We start from the raw sequence: 18,903 nt of genomic DNA, 5'->3' as shown, positions 1-18,903 counted from the left end.
AAAGGAGCAAACTATTTAAATAATACCTATAGTAGCTTTCAACGGGATCTCTCTATCAATAACTGACTTGAATGAGTAAAACTTAAAACCGAATGTAGGACCATCAAACTGGCTACAAGGATTAACATGGGTACTGGAGTTTAAAACTAACTTATTAGGGCAGTCGATAACCTTGTAATTAGACTCATTAGGTTCAAGGCTAGGGTTGACTATAGTTAATGTAGTTTGAAACGTTTGAAACGGAATATATCTTGTTTAAAAACTGTAGACTGCATTCGATTACCCTGAATTAAAAAAAAACAATAAAACAATTATGAACCATAACAAAAGGGACAAATAATAATAAACGTAAATGGTAAAAGTAAAGATTACTGATTCATCCATAAAAACCATTTCAATCAAGAAATCCTCATTAGCTTTATTGTTATCCTTGACACTCCAAACCTTCAACACTTTTACCTTAATGGTAGATGGAGTAGATCTAAGAACATCAATCTCGTGTAACATAGTAAACTTCTGGCCCTCCATTGACCTTAAGAAATAATAACAAAAATAATTAGTAGCGTGTATTGAATGTAAAATGTGATAAATAAAACAAAAAATATTAACAGAAAATTGACATTAACTTGGATGAAGAAAAACAATGGAGGTTCTAATTGTTCTAGGTGATGAGAAAGCTTAAGAAATGAACGAATATATAGTGTAAATAATTGATTTATTTATGTTAAATTGAATATAAATAGAAAGGATTTGGAATAATTGGGAAATATAATTCTTGACATGATATAATAAATTCATTATTATTTTGACTAATGTGATTTGGACTAAAATATTTTTAGTGTTACAAAATAAATAAACTTGATTTCACATAGATTGTTCAAATAAAATATATGTAACACTAATTAGTTAAGGGATTGTAAAAAGAATATGCAAAATTTGAATTGCGTACAATAATAAAAGTTGAAACATTTAAAACCAGAATTAATGTCATTTGAATGAATATTGACTAACTTATGATGTTTCGTGGAATTGATTTAGGAATTAATGTCCTTGAATTGTTAGTTAGAAACAAAAAAAGGAAACATGTTAAATAGGAAACATGAGACTTTTTAACGGTATATTAAACGAATACAAAGGAAACCTGTTAGTCAAACAATTAATATGGACATTTATTATAAATTAAAATTAGAATTCAAATCATATACAAAAAATGTATAGAAATACCATAGATACATTCTATAACCTAATTTACTTATTTATTATAATTAGTCTCATTGTTACTCCATATTATGTATTATTATTATTTATAGATTAAGAACATTTAATGTTAGATACTAAAATCGAGAATTAATATTAGTAAAGTCAAAAAAAAATTATTAGTAAACTTGTTACTCCGTATTTCAAACTATTATTATGTGAATTATGAATAATTAATTTTAAGATAAGTTTTTATGATATCTCAAAAATATATACAATTACGGTAAACTATTATTAACTTTGAAATGAGAGAAATAATTTTAACTTAATTTTAAATTAAATTTTATTTCGTTAAGATTTCAAATTAGGAAAGACTTAATTGGGGAAATTCAATGTATAATATTATTTTATTAGGGTTTCAGTTGTATAATTAGAATTTTATTATAGATGGTAGTGTCAAAAATTAGGAAATACTTATGAGGAAAGTCAATGTATAAAACAGAATTCGGTTATGAACACAAATTAGGAAAGTCATACTAAATAATTAGAATTAATGGAATAGTTAATGGTGTAATTTATTAACAAAAAGGAAAACAAATCCTATTAACTTTGAACTAAAATATATGAAATTAAATATTGAAATATATGAATATTAAAAAAAATTAAATCTATACATGAATATATAATAAAAATACAAATACTAAAGTCTTCATCAACAGTGATATTAGTATAGATGAGTCGAACAACAACTTGAAATAATAAAATCGAGAATTAATATAGATATTACGGACTTTTAAACAATAATTAAAAGACGGAAAATTTAAAAGGTGTTACCGGAAAAATGATAATGTCCGAATGACCATGGTATACCGGAAAACCGAAAGACGCATCTATTAATCTTGCCATTAACATGAAATTATAAAGTAGAATATTAATGTTGAATGTCTTACCAGTAAATAACAAATATCATTGTTAACCATGAAATCTCATATTTTGATTAACAAAGTTAAATGAAGTATTACAAAAAATATAAAAAAATCATTGTTATAAACATGAAAGGAAAAAATAACACGCAACACTTACCGGAAAAACGTAGAACGTCCACATATCACCTTCATTACCGTTTATGATTTACAACCTAAAATGATTTTTTAAAAAATCATTTAACAATTAAAATAAACATAAAAAGATTAGAAGAAAGAATAACCGGAAAAAATAATAAGGTTGCCGGAAATTAATTTATATAAGTTTACCTTGCATCGAAAAGATTAACCGGAACTAACAGGCTTAGAGCGGCAATTAGGGTTTCTGAATAGTGGAAGCAAACGAAATTAGACTAAAATATAATATTCGAATTTACGGGTTAATGGGTTGAATGGATATCCATGACCCGCGATAAAATAAGCTTAAATGGGTTAATGGGTTAAATTTTGTTTAATTGCTTACTTGGCATGGTTAAGAAAGGAAATGGGTGACATGGAGTTAAGGTGGCATCCTATGTGGACACCCTAGAATGGTGCCATGTGGAAATTGGGCCTTGCTTTAATAGTATGTATAGATTATTATATATAATATATATAAACAAAGACATAAAAATCATACGTGTCGTGATGTGGTCGCTCCCCTTTTTTTGGAGTCACCGGACTTGCTTGATTTTTAAATGGAGGATTCCCATGCATTTGACCCGAATTCACGGGTATGGGTTTTATCAAACCCATATATTCCTTAAACAGGCTTTAACATCTCATTAGATTAAAAATTATTCTCACCAAATTATTGATGTAAAAATTTTATAAAATAGGATATAATAAAAATAATATCTTATTTATTTTAATAAAGATATATATATTATTTAAATTAAAAAACCAATTTGATAGTAAAAAAAATAAACGGGTCTTGGGTCTCATCAAACCATAAGTATATTATTAACTTTCATAAATATTATTTGTAATTAAAAAACCAATTTTATAGTAAAAAAACGGGTCTTGGGTCTCATCAGAGCCATATAGCTTTTAAACCGGGCTATAACATCTCATTTATTTGTGAAACAATTTATGATCAAACTATAAGTATATTATTAACTTTCATACAATAAAAAAATATAAATTCAAAAAATAAATAAATATTAGAACAAACAATATAAAACAACCCCTGTAATACGGGGGATAAAAACTAGTATATATATATATATATGCGTGTGTGTGTGTGTGAGGGATATTTGTTAATGAGTATAACAACTTTAGGAATAATATAGACCACACATTTAATTAAATGAGTATGGAATATGTGATTGAAAAGAAATCTGATAAAAAAAATTGATTAGAAGAATAAGTATTTTTGATAATTACACAAGTTTAAATGTTAGTTACATATGTGTAATAAGTCGATTCGGTGTGTAAAAAAATACTGTAACTTTTTTTACGTTACCTACACTTACGTATTACATATGTTTAAAAACACATTCAAAAAAAAAATTGTTTCGTTAAGTTCTTTCGAGTTCTTAAAATTCAAAGTGGTTCTCAAAAGAAATCAAGCATATATATAGGGATGGATCATACGAGAAGTGATATTATAGAGAAAAGTGCGAAAAGTCGCTCTCAACCATTGATTATCTCCTAGTTATTTAAAGCATTAATTCCACTAATTACTCATAAATTATTCTTCATATTAAATCTTGTAGAAAGTTACAAATTTTAGAAAAGATAAATTAAATTTTACATAAAACATCCTCTAGAATAATTTTAATCAAATATAATCGAGAGAAAATTTTTTACATTCATGGTTTCATAAAATTTATTTGAATTTTCTTTTACGTACCTACATATGAAAATAAATGTATATGTAGGTGAATTGTAATTAATTGATCACGTACACAAGTAACACAATAATCTACATATAGCTTATGTTTAATTATACTAATGGTTAGTTATTTTTATTTTTTATCAAAATGTAACACGTATTACAAATACAACTTATTTTCATCTACACAAAATTTGTTTCTTTTGTTTTTACAAACACATAACTAATATTCACTTCAAATAACTCGTATTCACATACACAGATTGTTAGTTCATTTTATTTTCACCTACACATAACTCGTATTGTCTACACGTTAAAGATAGATTTTAGAATAATTAAAATAAAATAAAAAACATGATGTGTTCCTACATTGTGAATATTTTACAAGTTTAGGTTAATACTATTAATTGTATGTGATATTAAGAACAAGTTTTGTTTGTGTAGGTTAATTTGTGATCTGCGTAGGTAAATACAAATTGATAGGTTATAACACGAAGTAAATTTGTATATATAGGTTAATATTGTGATTTGTGTAAGTTACTATGAACTAGTTATGTGTATGTGTATTAATATTGTGATATGTGTAGGTGATAATATGAACTAGTTTTTTTATGTGTAGGTTAATATTATGATTTGCGTATGTATTTGTTTTTATGATGGTTAATGTAATTTTATAGTATGAGTATGGTGGTTTTATTTTATGTATTTTTTGAAGATTAAATCAAATAAAAAATAAAAATAAATGTATAGTCATTTGTAACGTAACATTAATTAGCATTACTTACCAAAAGAAACTCTTAAACTTTTTACTAATATACTTCTACAATTTTTTAATACAAAATTAAATAGAAAACTTTTGATTGGTTAGAATCTCTTCTCGTAATTCTCATCATACGATTACTTCTGAAATGAACCAAATCACACACACACACACTATATTTTATCTCCCGTATTACGGGGTTGTTTTACATTGTTCGTTTCTAATATTTATATATTTTTTATATATAAGTTTATAATATAATTATGATTTGATGATGAAAAAGATTTCACAAATAAAGATATATATAACCCGGTTTAAAAATTATATGGGTTTGGTGAGACCCATGACTCGTTTTGTTTTAAATAAAATTCTTTCTTAATTATAAATAATATTTTTTTAAAAAAATTTGATATTTATTTTTAGTATATTCATGTTTTATTGGATTCTCATATCAAATATCAAATATTTGATAAGATTATATTATAATATAATGAGATATTATAACCAGTTTAAGGGTATCTGGGTTTGGTAAGACTCGTACCCGTGAATTCAGGTCAAATGCATGAGAAACCTCCATTTACAAATAAAGCAATCTGGTGGCTTGAGATAATGTAGGGAGGTTTCGTTTATGTATATTTAAGTTACTACTTTTTATCCCCGTATTACGGGGTTTGTTTTACATTATTAATTTTTAATATTTATGTATTTTATGTATTTTAATTTTATTTTGTAAGAAAGTTAATAATATATCTAGGGTTTAGTTAGACCTTAGACCCATTACCCGCTTATTTTTTTTTACTAAAAAATTGTTTGTTAATTATAAATAATATCTTTTTAAAAAAAATCGGATATTAATTTTTTAATATATCCTTATTTTATAGGATTTTTATATCAAATATTTGATGAGGTTCATTTTTAATTTAATGATATATTATAACCCGTTTAAGAGCTATCTAGGTTTAGTGAGACCCATACCGTGAATTCGGGTCAAATGCATGAAAAACCTCCATTTACAAATAAAGCAATCTGGTGACTTGAGAAAATGTAGAGAGCAATCAGAAAGATTTTAAAGGTTTTGTTTATATATATCTAAGATATATATATATATGTTTTAGAGGGGCACCGGGAGAACCAAATGGATATGTGCTTAAGTTTCTTAACGTTGTATTCTCGGGTTTAAAATACAAGAAAAATAATAATAAGATTGAATAAGGGAAGAAAGAAAAAAAAATTATATACTTAAAAGGCATTCTCGAGTTAAAATAAAATAAAATAAAATATTAATTACATTTTTGAGTTAGATTGGAAAGAAAACATAGAAAAAAAAATATAACTTTACAATTATGTACTCATAGCAACATGGAAAAAAGAATTGAGATAGGGTAACTTAGTAATATAGTTATGAGGTATAAACTTTTTCTTAACAATCAGACCCTGATGTCATGGCACGTACCCAAATATCACGACTCCGTGAGTTTTAGGAGGGACATTTTAGAAATATTTTCAAAAATAAGTTTAAATATTGAATCTCTCATCATGAAAAGATTATTTTGGAAATTTTAAAAATCAATTATGTTTTTAAGCTTTAATGGAAAGAAAAGAAATTAAAACTTTTAATAATTTTTCGTTTAAACTTTCTTTTCAAAATAGAAGGATTTGGTGATAGTAATTTTTCATAAGATATTCTTTAATTTCCCTTATTTTCATTTGAACTCTAGAACGCGAACTTAATTTTGTCTTTCTCTTCTTCTCACTTTCTTTTCTCTCCTTAATTACCTTTCTTTTTCTTTCTTTCATTTATTAAACTCAAGAGCACATAGAGTTTAGAGTATGAGTATTGGGGTCCATCAACCACAATAGACATAAACGTTGAAAGATGATGAGAGCAACTACAGTAACAATTAACGGTCCATGGGAATGCTTGGTTGTCTCTATGATAAGGCGAATGTGTGGAAAGATAGCAAGTCTTTGAGGGAGGATGGGCAATGAGAACGATTCATAGGGCAATGGTCACGCGTTGCTAAAACGAACAGCGTGTGAGCCTCTAATTAGGGGCGGACCCACCTTAGTGGGATCGAGGTCCCGGGACACCAATCTTTTTTAAAAATTTAGTAGAGATGATAGGTTAATTTTTTGAAGGACCCAACAAAAATACTTAGGTGGAACCTATTATATCAAAACTTTCTCTAGTGTAGTGGCATATCCTTTATCTTCCAACCCAAAGGTCACAAGTTTAAGCCTTACTAAGGGTGATTTCAACATTTTTATTTTGTTTTTCTAATTATTTAAGGGTGGTTTTAACATTTTTATTTCGTTTTTCTAATTTTTAAAATAGTTTTTTATTTGGTTTAAAAGCAAAGTTTTTTTGCGTTTCTCTACATTTTTATTGAGTATTTCTAAATTCTAATTAAAACTTAGGGTTTTATTTGGTTTAAAATCAATTCTTTTATCTTTTTTTATTAAATTCTAATTTAAACTTAAGGTTTTGTTTGGTTTAAAGGCAATTCTTCAAAGATAATGTTATAGAAATTAACAAACAAACTAAAAAAAAAAACTTAGATAAGTTAGAAAGAAAGTTTGAGTATTTATAGTTTTTCAACAATAATCGCCTCAACCTACCGGAATGGCAATTGCCTCAAAAAGTCTAACGTTGGGTAGTGAAAAATGTACACCGAAAAAAAGGGATTCTATTGAATGAAAATCCTGGATCCGCCACTGCATTTGCAAATAAAAAAAAAACATTTATTTATTTCAATTTAATTACAATTTTTTTCTATATTGCTTCTCTTTTTGTGTTTTGAATTTTGAATCCAAAACATTTTTAGTCATAACGAATCAACATCGTTTTTTCATGTGGTATGAATGGTGGCTATGAATCAAAGAAATCTCGTGGTATGTGTGTAAATGGTAAAATCAAAATACAAAGTATAACGGGCATGGATTTCTGCTAAAAAAGATACTCCTGTTAACTTTCTCACGGATCCTCTTGAAGGGAGGTTCACTTTACGACCAGCTGATATTCTTGTGTTCAGGTGGACAGGGGGAAACACGCCTGTGTGGATCTTACAGGAGTGTCTCCTCTTGTTGGGCTCAGGGACCGTGGGTTTGTTGTGGGTCAGGCTGCGTTGAAGGCTGAATCGGGCAAAGTTGTTAAACACGAGAAAGCTTGTTTAGATAATCAACATGTCTTTCTACCATTTGCCTTTGATACATTTGGTTTCCTGGCCCCAGAGGCTGTAAAATTTTTGAGTAGGGTTCAACGCGTCGTACACGGAACCTCTTCAGCTTCTAGGTCCCAAAACTTCGTTTTTAGCAGGATTGACTTTGCTATTCAAAAGGGGGTTGCAGCGCAGCTTGTTGCTGTTTGCCTTCCACTCTATTGTAATCGTTTTATAGTAAATTATAATGAAATGGAAAATTTCTGGTTGGAAAAAAAAGTATAACAAAAATAAGAAGACAGAATTACAAAGACTGTCCTTTATATTTATACCAGTTAAATTATAATTACAAGATTATTATATTTAAACTCTCTCTCTCTCCCTCTTCTGATTCATGATCCACCACTACCTGCAACCATCCCACTTCCGAACAACCACCACCGCTTGAAACCATCCAGCTTCTCCATTTATGTTTCACCCTCCACTCCGTGGCCGATAAACACCTTCACCGTCGTTCACCACCACACCCACCATCCTCCTCATCGGCAGATCTAAAGCTAGAGTTTTAAATCTGTTACCGTGCGCCCTTACTGCAGAAATCACAGAAGTATAAACTGTTCCGCTAACAGCTCTACAATATCCAAATAGTCTTCAATTTCTTGTGTCTAATACCTCCATTTTAGGGTTGGAAACCTTAATTCAGAAATTATTGGTGGACTGTAAGGTCCTGTTACCGGTAACCCTACTTTCGTGTTGGATTTACTCATAAACACAGTTCTAAATATCAGAGTTAATTAAAACATTTACGCGGAATATAAAAGTCAGCTACGCTGAGTGAGTTCTAGTTAATCACATAATCATACAATACATTCTTTACATTTCATACTTAACCTCTTAACTTTCTTTCATACACACTTAAGTGCTTTTACTTTCATTGTTACCTTCATACTTTCTTTACATACATAATCATACGTTTTAAAGAGCCTTTCGCCCTATAACCTCACAGATATTATAAGGGTCTGGTCCCTAGTTTTCGAATATTAGAAGGGTTCGATTCCCTAACATCACAGATATTATAAGGGTCTGGTCCCTACCATCACAGATATTATAAGGGTATGGTCCCTAGTTTCGAATATTAGAAGGGTTCGATTCCCTAACATCACAGATATTATAAGGTTCTGGTCCCTAACATCACAGATATTATAAGGGTCTGGTCCCTAGTTTTCGAATATTAGTGGGGTTCGATTCCCTCTTCGTTACCATACATTATACCCCGAGTATTTTTAGGGCTCGGTACCCTTTTCGTAGCCATACAACCATACATCATACCTCGAGTATTATTAGGGCTCGGTACCCTTTTCGTAACCATACAACCATACATCATACCTCGACTATTATTAGGGCTCGGTACCCTTTTCGTAACCATACGACCATACATCATTATTTCCTTCTTTTATTATCTCTATCACGTTCATACGCATAAGCATTCATATTATACTTACCTTATACATAGCATTACAACCTGACAGTACGTCCAATATCCGAAGATCGTTCACGTACCATCAAGCAATCATTCTTACATAACACATATATCACATAGGGCATACACTTATCACTTAGGATAAATGTATTAACAACACATCAAGTATGCACACAGCCCCGAAAACATAACAAGGAATGGGGCTAGAAACTCACCTGAACACGGTTACGTTCACCGTTAATCGTAATTCCTTTCTTCAGTTGTGCACGGCTGACTGTATAACAAGTATACGTATCAATTAACTATCACTTCTCATAATGTATGTCTATCTTTATATGACCCACAACGAACGGGGGTCCGGGGGCAGCGCCCCTGGCAGCGGGGTCTAGGGGCGGCAGCCCCTAGGAGGGTCCAAGGGGCAGAGCCCCTGGCTGGGGTCGAGCTGCCAGGTCAGCTTGGAAAACTTTTATTTCCATTAACTGTCTTAACACATTTTTCATTAGATTTTTAGTTTTCTTCCTAATCGAACTTGGCTTTAGGCAAAGTTAAACCTTAGGCGAACTTAGCTTTAGGCGAAGTCCATTAACTGTCTTAACACATTTTTCATTAGATTTTTAGTTTTCTTCCTAATCGAACTTGGCTTTAGGCGAAGTTAAACCTTAGGCGAACTTAGCTTTAGGCGAAGTTAAACCTTAGGCGAACTTAGCTTTAGGCGAAGTTGTCATCAGGCGAATTTGGCTTTAGGCGAAGTTGTCATCAGGCGAACTTGGCCGTAAGCGAAGTTATCAATTAGGCGAACTTGGCCACAGGCGAAGTTGTCATCAGGCGAACTTAGCTTGAAGGCGAGGTTCATCAGGCGAACTTAGCTTGCAGGCAAAGTTCATCGCTTTGAAGGCGAAGTTGCCCAGACAGCCGCTGTTCGGTTTCTTTCCAGCATTTTGAGCGATTTTAACACCCTTGCTATGGTTCAATATCACCCACTACGCTTCCCGACCATTTTCGGTCGCTTAAAAACTAAAAAGCTTGGATCTTTAAACTTCAAAGATCAAGAATCATACCTTTTTGGGCTTGTTTGGATCTCGTTTACTTGCTAGTACGCTAATCTCTCTCTCTCGGACCTGCCCGACTCTTCCCTTGGCTCGGCCGGCCGGCGGCGGTATGTGTGTGGTGTGTGTGTGTTTTTGGGGTGTTAGGGAGTTTGGTGAGAATGAAGATATTTTGGGATTTTGGGGGTATTTATATCCCTGAAATCCCATTCTCATTTAACCCATCTCAATTAATCCACGTCCAAGACCCGCCCCCTACCCGATATTAATTAATTACGCGAAATCACTAAACATAACTTCCTTTATTCATCATTAAAATTTTTAGGATGTTACATGGACAATTGGGGGTTTTTGAATGGGGAGATGGAATTGGGAAAATTAAGGCGGTGCCGTTCGGTGGAGATAATTTGCATGAGTGATTCTGCCCATCGTCGGTGGAAATTAAGGCATCATTTCTGGCAATGCACCATATGGTCATCGTGAATCTGTAGCACCACCATGATGTATTGTTTCTATTTGGTTTGGTGTTGGTAAGCAAAAGAGATGGAGATGTAGTGCCCGAGGTTGGATGGTGGGTTGTGTTGGTGTGGTGCTTGAAGAGAGAGAGGATGTTTATATATAGTAATCTTTTAATTTTAATTTTAACACTTATTATAAAAAATGAGTAAAAGGATCAAATTGCCCTCATGTGCATAGCATATGGCCTCATTTAACGGTCAAAACTAACTGGGTTAGGGTAAAAGGGTAAACGCTGTTAAATTTATAAATGTAAAGGATAAAACATATCAATTTTAAAGATAAAAGACAATTACTGTAATTTGGTACAAACATAAAGGACAATCTCTGTAATTATGTCAAATCAGAATTATGAGAAAGAATCTAATCCATTGATCTTAGTTTTGACAGTAAAGATTAATTTAAGAATAGAAATTGATGAGAAGGACATGAAGGTAATAACTCACTTATAATAATTTTCTCTCTCCACATGCAAGACACATGTCTATTCTTCCATAATTTTAAAACGTCGAAATTTTACATACAACATTTTATTTAAAATAAAGTTTACAATAATAACAAACGCTTTTTTATCTTTAATATGAATATCATATTGTTATATAAAAATAAAAAAAATTAGTGAGATTTTTATATTGTGTTATTTGGTTGTCCATTATGTTTTTTCATTGGATTTTTCTATGCATTATGTTATAGATTTTGGTCATTGTGTTTTTCAATTGGTACTCATATTAAATATAAAAATTAAAAACAAAGATTACATCATTGTGTCTTTGTGCTCAACATTTGTCTTTCTACTTATCATTGTGCTCAACATTCACTTAATTTGAGAAAAATAGTATTAGTTCATTGTGTATTGCGTTCAAGTCATTGTGTAATATGTAGTTTCCATTGTGTTTTACGTTTTAGATCATTGTGTTATATGCTTTTTATCATTGTGTCTTACGTTTCAGGTCATTGTATTATGCGTATTCATTTTTTTTGTTTTACGTGTCAGGTTATCGTATAATATGTATTCATCATCGTGTTTTATGTATTAGATAATTTGTTGGTATTTGTCATTATATTTACATATTATTATTACACAACGGTGTTATTAGTATTAAAAAAACACAATGATGAGTTGAAAGAATCAATGGCAAAAAAAACACAATAACAAACAGAAAGACACAATGACGAAAAAAGATACAATGACGTAATTGTTATTTATTTTTATATAACAAAATCATACTCATATTAAAGATAAGAAAACGCTTGTTATTACGGTGAACTTAAAAAAAACATATAAAAAAGTTATAGACTTTTTAAAATAATGAGAGTAATAACATGTAAAGAGAGAAAATTGTCAATTAGTTATGGTTTCTCATAGTTATTATTTTTTATGGCTTTTGTACAATAACTTCAACATGTTTGTACGTAGATCTTTTTGTTTGGTCGTCCATTTATGTAGGGGTACTTTTAACTATTTATTTTCGTTGACATTTCATATTTCTAATTATTACTCTTTAATATTTAATATGAAGTCCGATGTTTCATTTAAACGTTTGAGTGAATATGAGCCCTTAAGTCAAAACGAAATATTGTTGAAGAAAGAACAACGCCAGTAGTTGTCGAATGATTGCATGCGCATAATAAAAGTTACTTTAAAGTCGTATGTCATTGGCCATCAAGCCCAAGACGGTTTTTCCTTAAGGAATTTCTCCTAAGACTTCTTTATTATATTTATTTTCGTTGACATTTCACATTTCTATTTATTATTTTTAATATGAGTGAAGATGAGTTCGGGTCGGGTCGTTTAATAAAGATATCACTATGGTACAGGCCAAAGTTATGTTTGGGCTGAAACAAGTAGGCGAAGACCCTAGCGGGAGGGGCGACAACGATGGCGAGTGATGGTGGCGGATGCGGATCTGATGGAGATTGCATTGGTGGTTTTCAAAAGTGGTTGCGTAGACAATGACTACTATGGTGTGTGGCCATTGTCAGGTCAGCGGTGGAGAACACTGTCAATAACGGTTACGAGAAACAATGGTTGTGACACCTGCTCACCTATTTGTAGTCAGTTTATGTTAGCAAGTGTTATTTAAATGACTGAATTTGACTCATAAAATTTAACTCATTACGCCCTGCTTGCGGTGCGCGCATATAATGTATATATGTGTGAACCTACAGGTGGGCAAAAGTGAAATTGCACTAATTATGACGTTATTTTACTAATCTCGTGAAAATAACGTTAAAAGTGACGGAAGGTTAATCAGGCATCATGTGGTGGCGTTGATAGCCGAAAGACAAGGGTACATGCACCAATCAGCCGATGTCCCGATGATTGAGTGTTATGTGCCTTATATCCAAGGCTTGATGCAAAACTACTATCGAGCCGGGGGTCTCACCGGAAGCAGCCTCTCTATCCCTATGGGGTAGAGGTAAGGCTGTCTACATCTTACCCTCCTCAGACCCTACCATAGCTTTGCTATTAACGGGATATACTGAGTACGATGATGATGATGATGAAATCCACTCAAGTAGATTAGCAAGTAACAATTGCCACACTTAGAAATGACTGGCAGTTATTATAAATTTGTGTCCATTTTGGGGGGTGTTTGGGATTCCTTATTTTCATCAACTTATAAGTTATAAACTTTTTGAAAAGTTAAAAAGGGGTATAAGGTGTTTGGCAAACCATAAGGTCTTATGGATTTTAACTTTTGAACAAGGCAAAATAAAGGGATTTTGAAAAGTTAGGAATATATAACTTATTAACTTAATGAGTTTGAATTACCTATTACACCCCTCTAACCCTCAAAATCCATTACACCTCCTTTTAAAAAAGAATGTCTTTTTTAGTCATTTTGGTTTCCCCAAACACATAAGTTAATCCAAACATTTTCTTGACGAAAATTCATAAGTTTATAAGTGCTTTTAGCAAAAAGTCATTTTTCACTTAAATAAGCAATCCCAAACACCCTTAGGGTGCAAATCTCATTTAAGATAATAATATAGCCACAAATACAAGTCCCCAAATGAACACAAAATCAACATTTTATTTATCTTTTCCATCTTACAAGGTCTTAAAATCTTTGAAATCTACGCCAAAGAGCAAAACAAGGTATTTAGATAACACTTGAACACAAATCTTGCAAGTTAATACACACATATCTGCTATTTTTATCCCCCCCCCCCCCCCCTCCCCCCTCTGTACTCCATAACCTCCATGTACCCTGCTTTGGTACTATCCAAATTTACCATTTGTACCCGCTTCCTTATTCACCAATGAACAGAGTTCAAAGAGCCCTTTTTACTTCATACCGGAGCCCTCAATCGTGTCATTTCTTTGACATGATTTGCATTCTCCTTGTGTTATATTTCTGATTCTTCAACTTCAGAGCTCAGAACAAAGCTCGGGAATGCCAACGTTATGTCCCTGCACACAACATATGTTTAAACATAAATCATTCATATAAAGACATTCATATCTTTTTTCAAACTATAAGAATGACTCAACTTTCAAAATAATGTCAACTTTTTAATAAACATTTAAATCAAATGAGTTATTAAATAGAACAATTATGAAACTAATTGGTTAGTAGTAACTTTTATCCTTCACGGTTATCTCCTACTTCAGGCTAACCTTCAAAAGAATAATAAATCAATAACTAAATAGGAATCAAGTTTTCAATAAAAATGTTATAAACTTGGCACACAGTATACTCACTTTAAATAGGGTAGGGTCATGTTCTTTATGAGAGATGGATTCTTTGCCACAAATTGTTTCCATTCGTCTTTGTCTATTTTTCCATCGCCGTTCAAATCCGCATCACTAAATGTTTTATCGACTATTGTTTCTATAACGTCTTCCGCAAGCACCAGATCCGATTCGTGTAAGAGTGCTATTACCATCTCTTTTAACTGTTGCATAAAAAGAATTATCAAACTTAGCATAAAAAAACACCCTTTTTTTATCATTGTCAGATTCATCAGCAAGAATTAGATGCAAATAATGCCAACCTCCTCTCTCTCAATAAAACCGGTTCGTCTGAGATCATATAGCCTGAAAGCAACTGCCAAGAAGAGTTTAATGTTAAACACTACAAATAAATTAAGAAAATGAGATCATAGTTAAGGAAACTCACATAACACTTTATCTTCTACTGGTGCATTAGGATGGAAAACGCCTAATGACCGGACAAACTCTCCAAACTCAATAACTCCATTGCGTTTCAGATCAAACAGATCGAATATCTACAAAACATAATGTAAATTCTTATATTATTTTTTTTAGTAGAAAGGGCAACTTTATAGGAGATTTAACATTTTAACATACCCTGTTTGCAAAAAGATTTCGCCTGTTTCTGTTTCTGAAAAGTGCAAGCTGGAATTCTTCCTGGATATATAATATTGTGAAGTCTTCATATGAATATTCAAAAACCCTCAACATAAAAATAAAATAAAATAAAAAGGTTATGAAATACCTTGTGAATGAGACCATCATTGATGATAGAGCTGCTCAACTTCTTGAAAAGCTCATACAAAGCCTCAACTTCACTCACGGTGACTGCAAAACTCAATCTTTAATTATTCAGAAAAGAATGAAAACGAAACATCTATGCGTGTTTTTGAACATGGGAAATGAAGCAGATCATAATTTGATTTGAAAAGGGTATATTCAAGAACGCACATGGGGTTTCTTTAGCTAAAAGAGCAGGATCTTCGTAACCGGGGGTATGCTTAAGCTTAACTGCAGTGGAGCAAATGCAACCCATCAAATCCAAATAATTCTGCAACTTCCAAGATCATGCCAAAGATATCCCTTTTGATCTGCAAATGTAGTTTTCAAGTCAACATTTATACAGCTTGATAAGTTGAATACAATAACAAAGCTGTCTCTTTTAGACCGTAGAAAAATAACAAGAGTTCGTTATAAAGACAAAACAAGTGACAAAACTAGGCAATTAAAGAAAGATAATTGGGTGCATTATGTGCCTAACTTGAAGATATCAACAACAACAACAATTTGTTTCATTCATGGAAACAGAAACTTTTCAATAATCTGACTCAACATGTGGTGATGATAATCACTTTGAAAACGCACATCCAACCGCCCCCTAAGTCGTCTCTTCAGAATCAATCTTAGAAGAAGAAATCTAGAATTTTCTAAAACACCAAAAAGATTAAACAAACAAATCCCAAATCAGATCTTTTTTCAAGTACAAAACACAATCATTTTCAAAATAGTAGGAAGAATACAAAAGAAGAAGGTTGGAGGCATATGATATGAACCACACAAGACTATGAATGTAAGGGCCATTAATATTTTTAATAGCAGGTGCAACCTAACATATGCAAGTCAACACATTAAAAAATGCTAACAATTTGGTGAATTAAGTATCCAACAAAAGAGACAGCTTGTAATGATCAACAACTTTGAAAATGAAGAAAGATAAATAATATGAAACACAAAGAAGTGCATTTCAAGTAGGTAAATTTATGCATATCTGTTATCAAGAAAATAGCCAATTTAATAATATATGTTTTCAGCAAGAATTAATCTTGAATGTGAAGGAATTAAACCACATTTGAAATGAGTCATCATTGTGGAGGGCATTGCATACCATACCTGGGAGAAGAGAAGAGAAGAGGGAGTTGGGTCGTTTTGATTTGAGATCTAAAGTGTATTTAGTATTTAGTTATTTATTTAGGCTTTTTACTTTTCTAAAAGAAAGTTTTCAGATTTTCTGTCCCACTTATTTTGGAGGAAGGAGACATGATTAGATAATACACCTAAAAGTGTTATTTTTTTCTTTCTTTTTAATTTATATATTTTAAAAAGTTTGAAAGTTGCAATTTCTTTTTAATTTATATATTTTAAAAATATTCCATTTAAACTAAAACACATCCATTTACCATAAAAAGATGTTAAAGAGAATGAGGGGATATGAATACCTAAATTTTTATCCCCTCATTCTCTTTAACATCTTTTTATGGTAAATGGATGTCTTTTAGTTTAAATGGAATATTTTTACTTGGGGTTTTAGTAATATACATGTTTTTTTGGTATGATTTAAAATGTGTTGAAGTGAGTTTTCTAATCAACATGCTAGCTAGAGGGACGAATATGAATCATTTGGTCGGGCTAATAGAAGTCTGGTGGTAGTCAGAATTAGCAATTCTAGGCTTCATATGGTTTATGTACGGCGGTTATGCAGCAAAGAAGTCGACTAGAGTTGTTGGTCGTCTGCTGGTAGCAATTCAAAAAAAAAACTTAAAGAGATTGAGTTGTTGGTCGTCTGCTTGTAGCAATTCTAACCAAAAAAAAAAAAAAAAACTTAAACGAGATTGAAAGTTGAGCAAGTTGTGATAGAAGAGAAATCAATTTTATATATTTGAAACAGGTTGAAAGCTCCATTAATATTTTTAATTGCATATAAATAACAGGAATAGGAGATCAGCAGCAGTACAAATATAAAAATCAGCAAGTAGCCTCTGAAAGTGATATTTCTTTTGTATATTGGGTGTCTAAGAATCTATGTATTATATATAAATTTGATTTGAACAAAGTAGATAGAAACAAAAATCTATGTATAAAATCTTGAATCTCAAGGTATTGAACTACATTTCACAATAGTCAATACATTACCAGAAAGAATGAAATATATTGATGAGTTCTTGAAGAACACAAAATCATAGAACTCAAAGCATACCTGCAACAAGACCAATAAGATCTTGGTGGAAAGCTTGGGATATCTAAGGATGATTCAAAAGTGTATTTGCCGTTTTTTACTTTTGAAAAAGAAACTTGAATATATTTTCCATTGATATTATCAAATGAGGCAATGGAAAACCAACACTTCTTTTATGTTCTTTTGAATAAATTATCAAATGTTTACAACTTTTAGGACCTAAAATCAGGGCTTTCTTTTGGACTATAGCAAGTTAGAAATATGGCAGTGCACATTTTATTGTATTATAAATGATTTTTAAAACACAATAATCATTAATGTTTTGTTGGAGTTAGGTTTTTAAATTAGCATATGTTAGAGAGATGGACCAAAACTCATTTAGTCAGGCTAGCATGAGTTGGGTGTTTTTGTTACATATTATATATATGTATTAAAAGACAACATTTTCACATGTACGTAATGCTTCTTCACATGTAACTTATGTTTAAATAGTTATAAAAGGTTCTTAACATGTTATACATTTTGGTTCCTGTTTAATTGTTCTACACGTGTTATCAGACGTGTGTTGTTTTCACCTCCTACCACAGCCACGTATCCCTGACCTTTTGATTCTTCATTATATTTATCACCATGTCTTACATCTCTCTCTCTCTCTCTATATGTTAATATCCCCTCTACCATCACCGGCATACCATCGTGTTCAACCACGACTGCCGGCCGCATCTCCCACCATCGGGTGTGCTGATGGCCGGTTGTGTTGGGAGGCGAGCGGAAGACGTGGTTGACCTACCGTTGCCGGGTTATGTTTGAAAATTTTTGTTAATTTACTAAATTGCTGCATTTGAAATGAAAAATATGTGGTATACAACTTATTTATGCATTATTAAAATAAATTAAAACAAGAGAAGAAAAATATATAAAACTTACCTCAGTCCCACCACCTCACCAAAATACATCATCCTTCCCCAACCCCAAGTGCACTCCCCTCATATACAAACTCATCCAATGCATTCTTCCAAAAATGCTAAATCCACATGAGCCAAATGCAAACTATATGCTTTGCAATGTTGATGGTGTTAAAAGAGATTTATATGGACTTCAGTGTCATCCTTAGTAGACCATGCACAATACACAAGCCAACCCTTTTGTGTGATCAACTAAATGTTTTTTGTGGCCAAACAATATTATGCTTGTAATTATACACATTAAGAATGAGCTCAGTGCTGACCCGGATTTTTTTTTAAAACTTGATACTGGTATGACATGCATAAAA

The 18,903-nt window shown here is 31.5% G+C and overlaps 1 protein-coding gene across 1 annotated transcript; it reads right to left on the bottom strand.

Annotated features, from left to right (window-relative positions):
* Positions 1–14,283: 14,283 nt before the first annotated feature.
* On the bottom strand, positions 14,284–16,324 carry LOC143563534 (calcineurin B-like protein 4). The gene is made up of 7 exons (XM_077051052.1): positions 15,629–16,324; positions 15,423–15,505; positions 15,275–15,334; positions 15,084–15,192; positions 14,959–15,011; positions 14,666–14,859; positions 14,284–14,374 (listed from the first exon to the last, which is right to left on the bottom strand). Exons 1-7 carry the CDS (start codon positions 15,711–15,713, stop codon positions 14,311–14,313), a joined length of 648 nt encoding a protein of 215 aa, XP_076907167.1. The 5' UTR covers positions 15,714–16,324; the 3' UTR covers positions 14,284–14,310.
* Positions 16,325–18,903: the final 2,579 nt, after the last annotated feature.

The sequence above is a fragment of the Bidens hawaiensis genome, unplaced genomic scaffold (genome assembly GCF_021521415.1).
Source record: "Bidens hawaiensis isolate Kalapana, Puna unplaced genomic scaffold, B.hawaiensis_p1.1 tig00021496_1, whole genome shotgun sequence".
NCBI lineage: Eukaryota > Viridiplantae > Streptophyta > Magnoliopsida > Asterales > Asteraceae > Bidens > Bidens hawaiensis.
The sequence above is the reverse complement of the archived record's forward strand: the minus strand, read 5'-3'. Positions and strand labels throughout refer to the sequence as shown.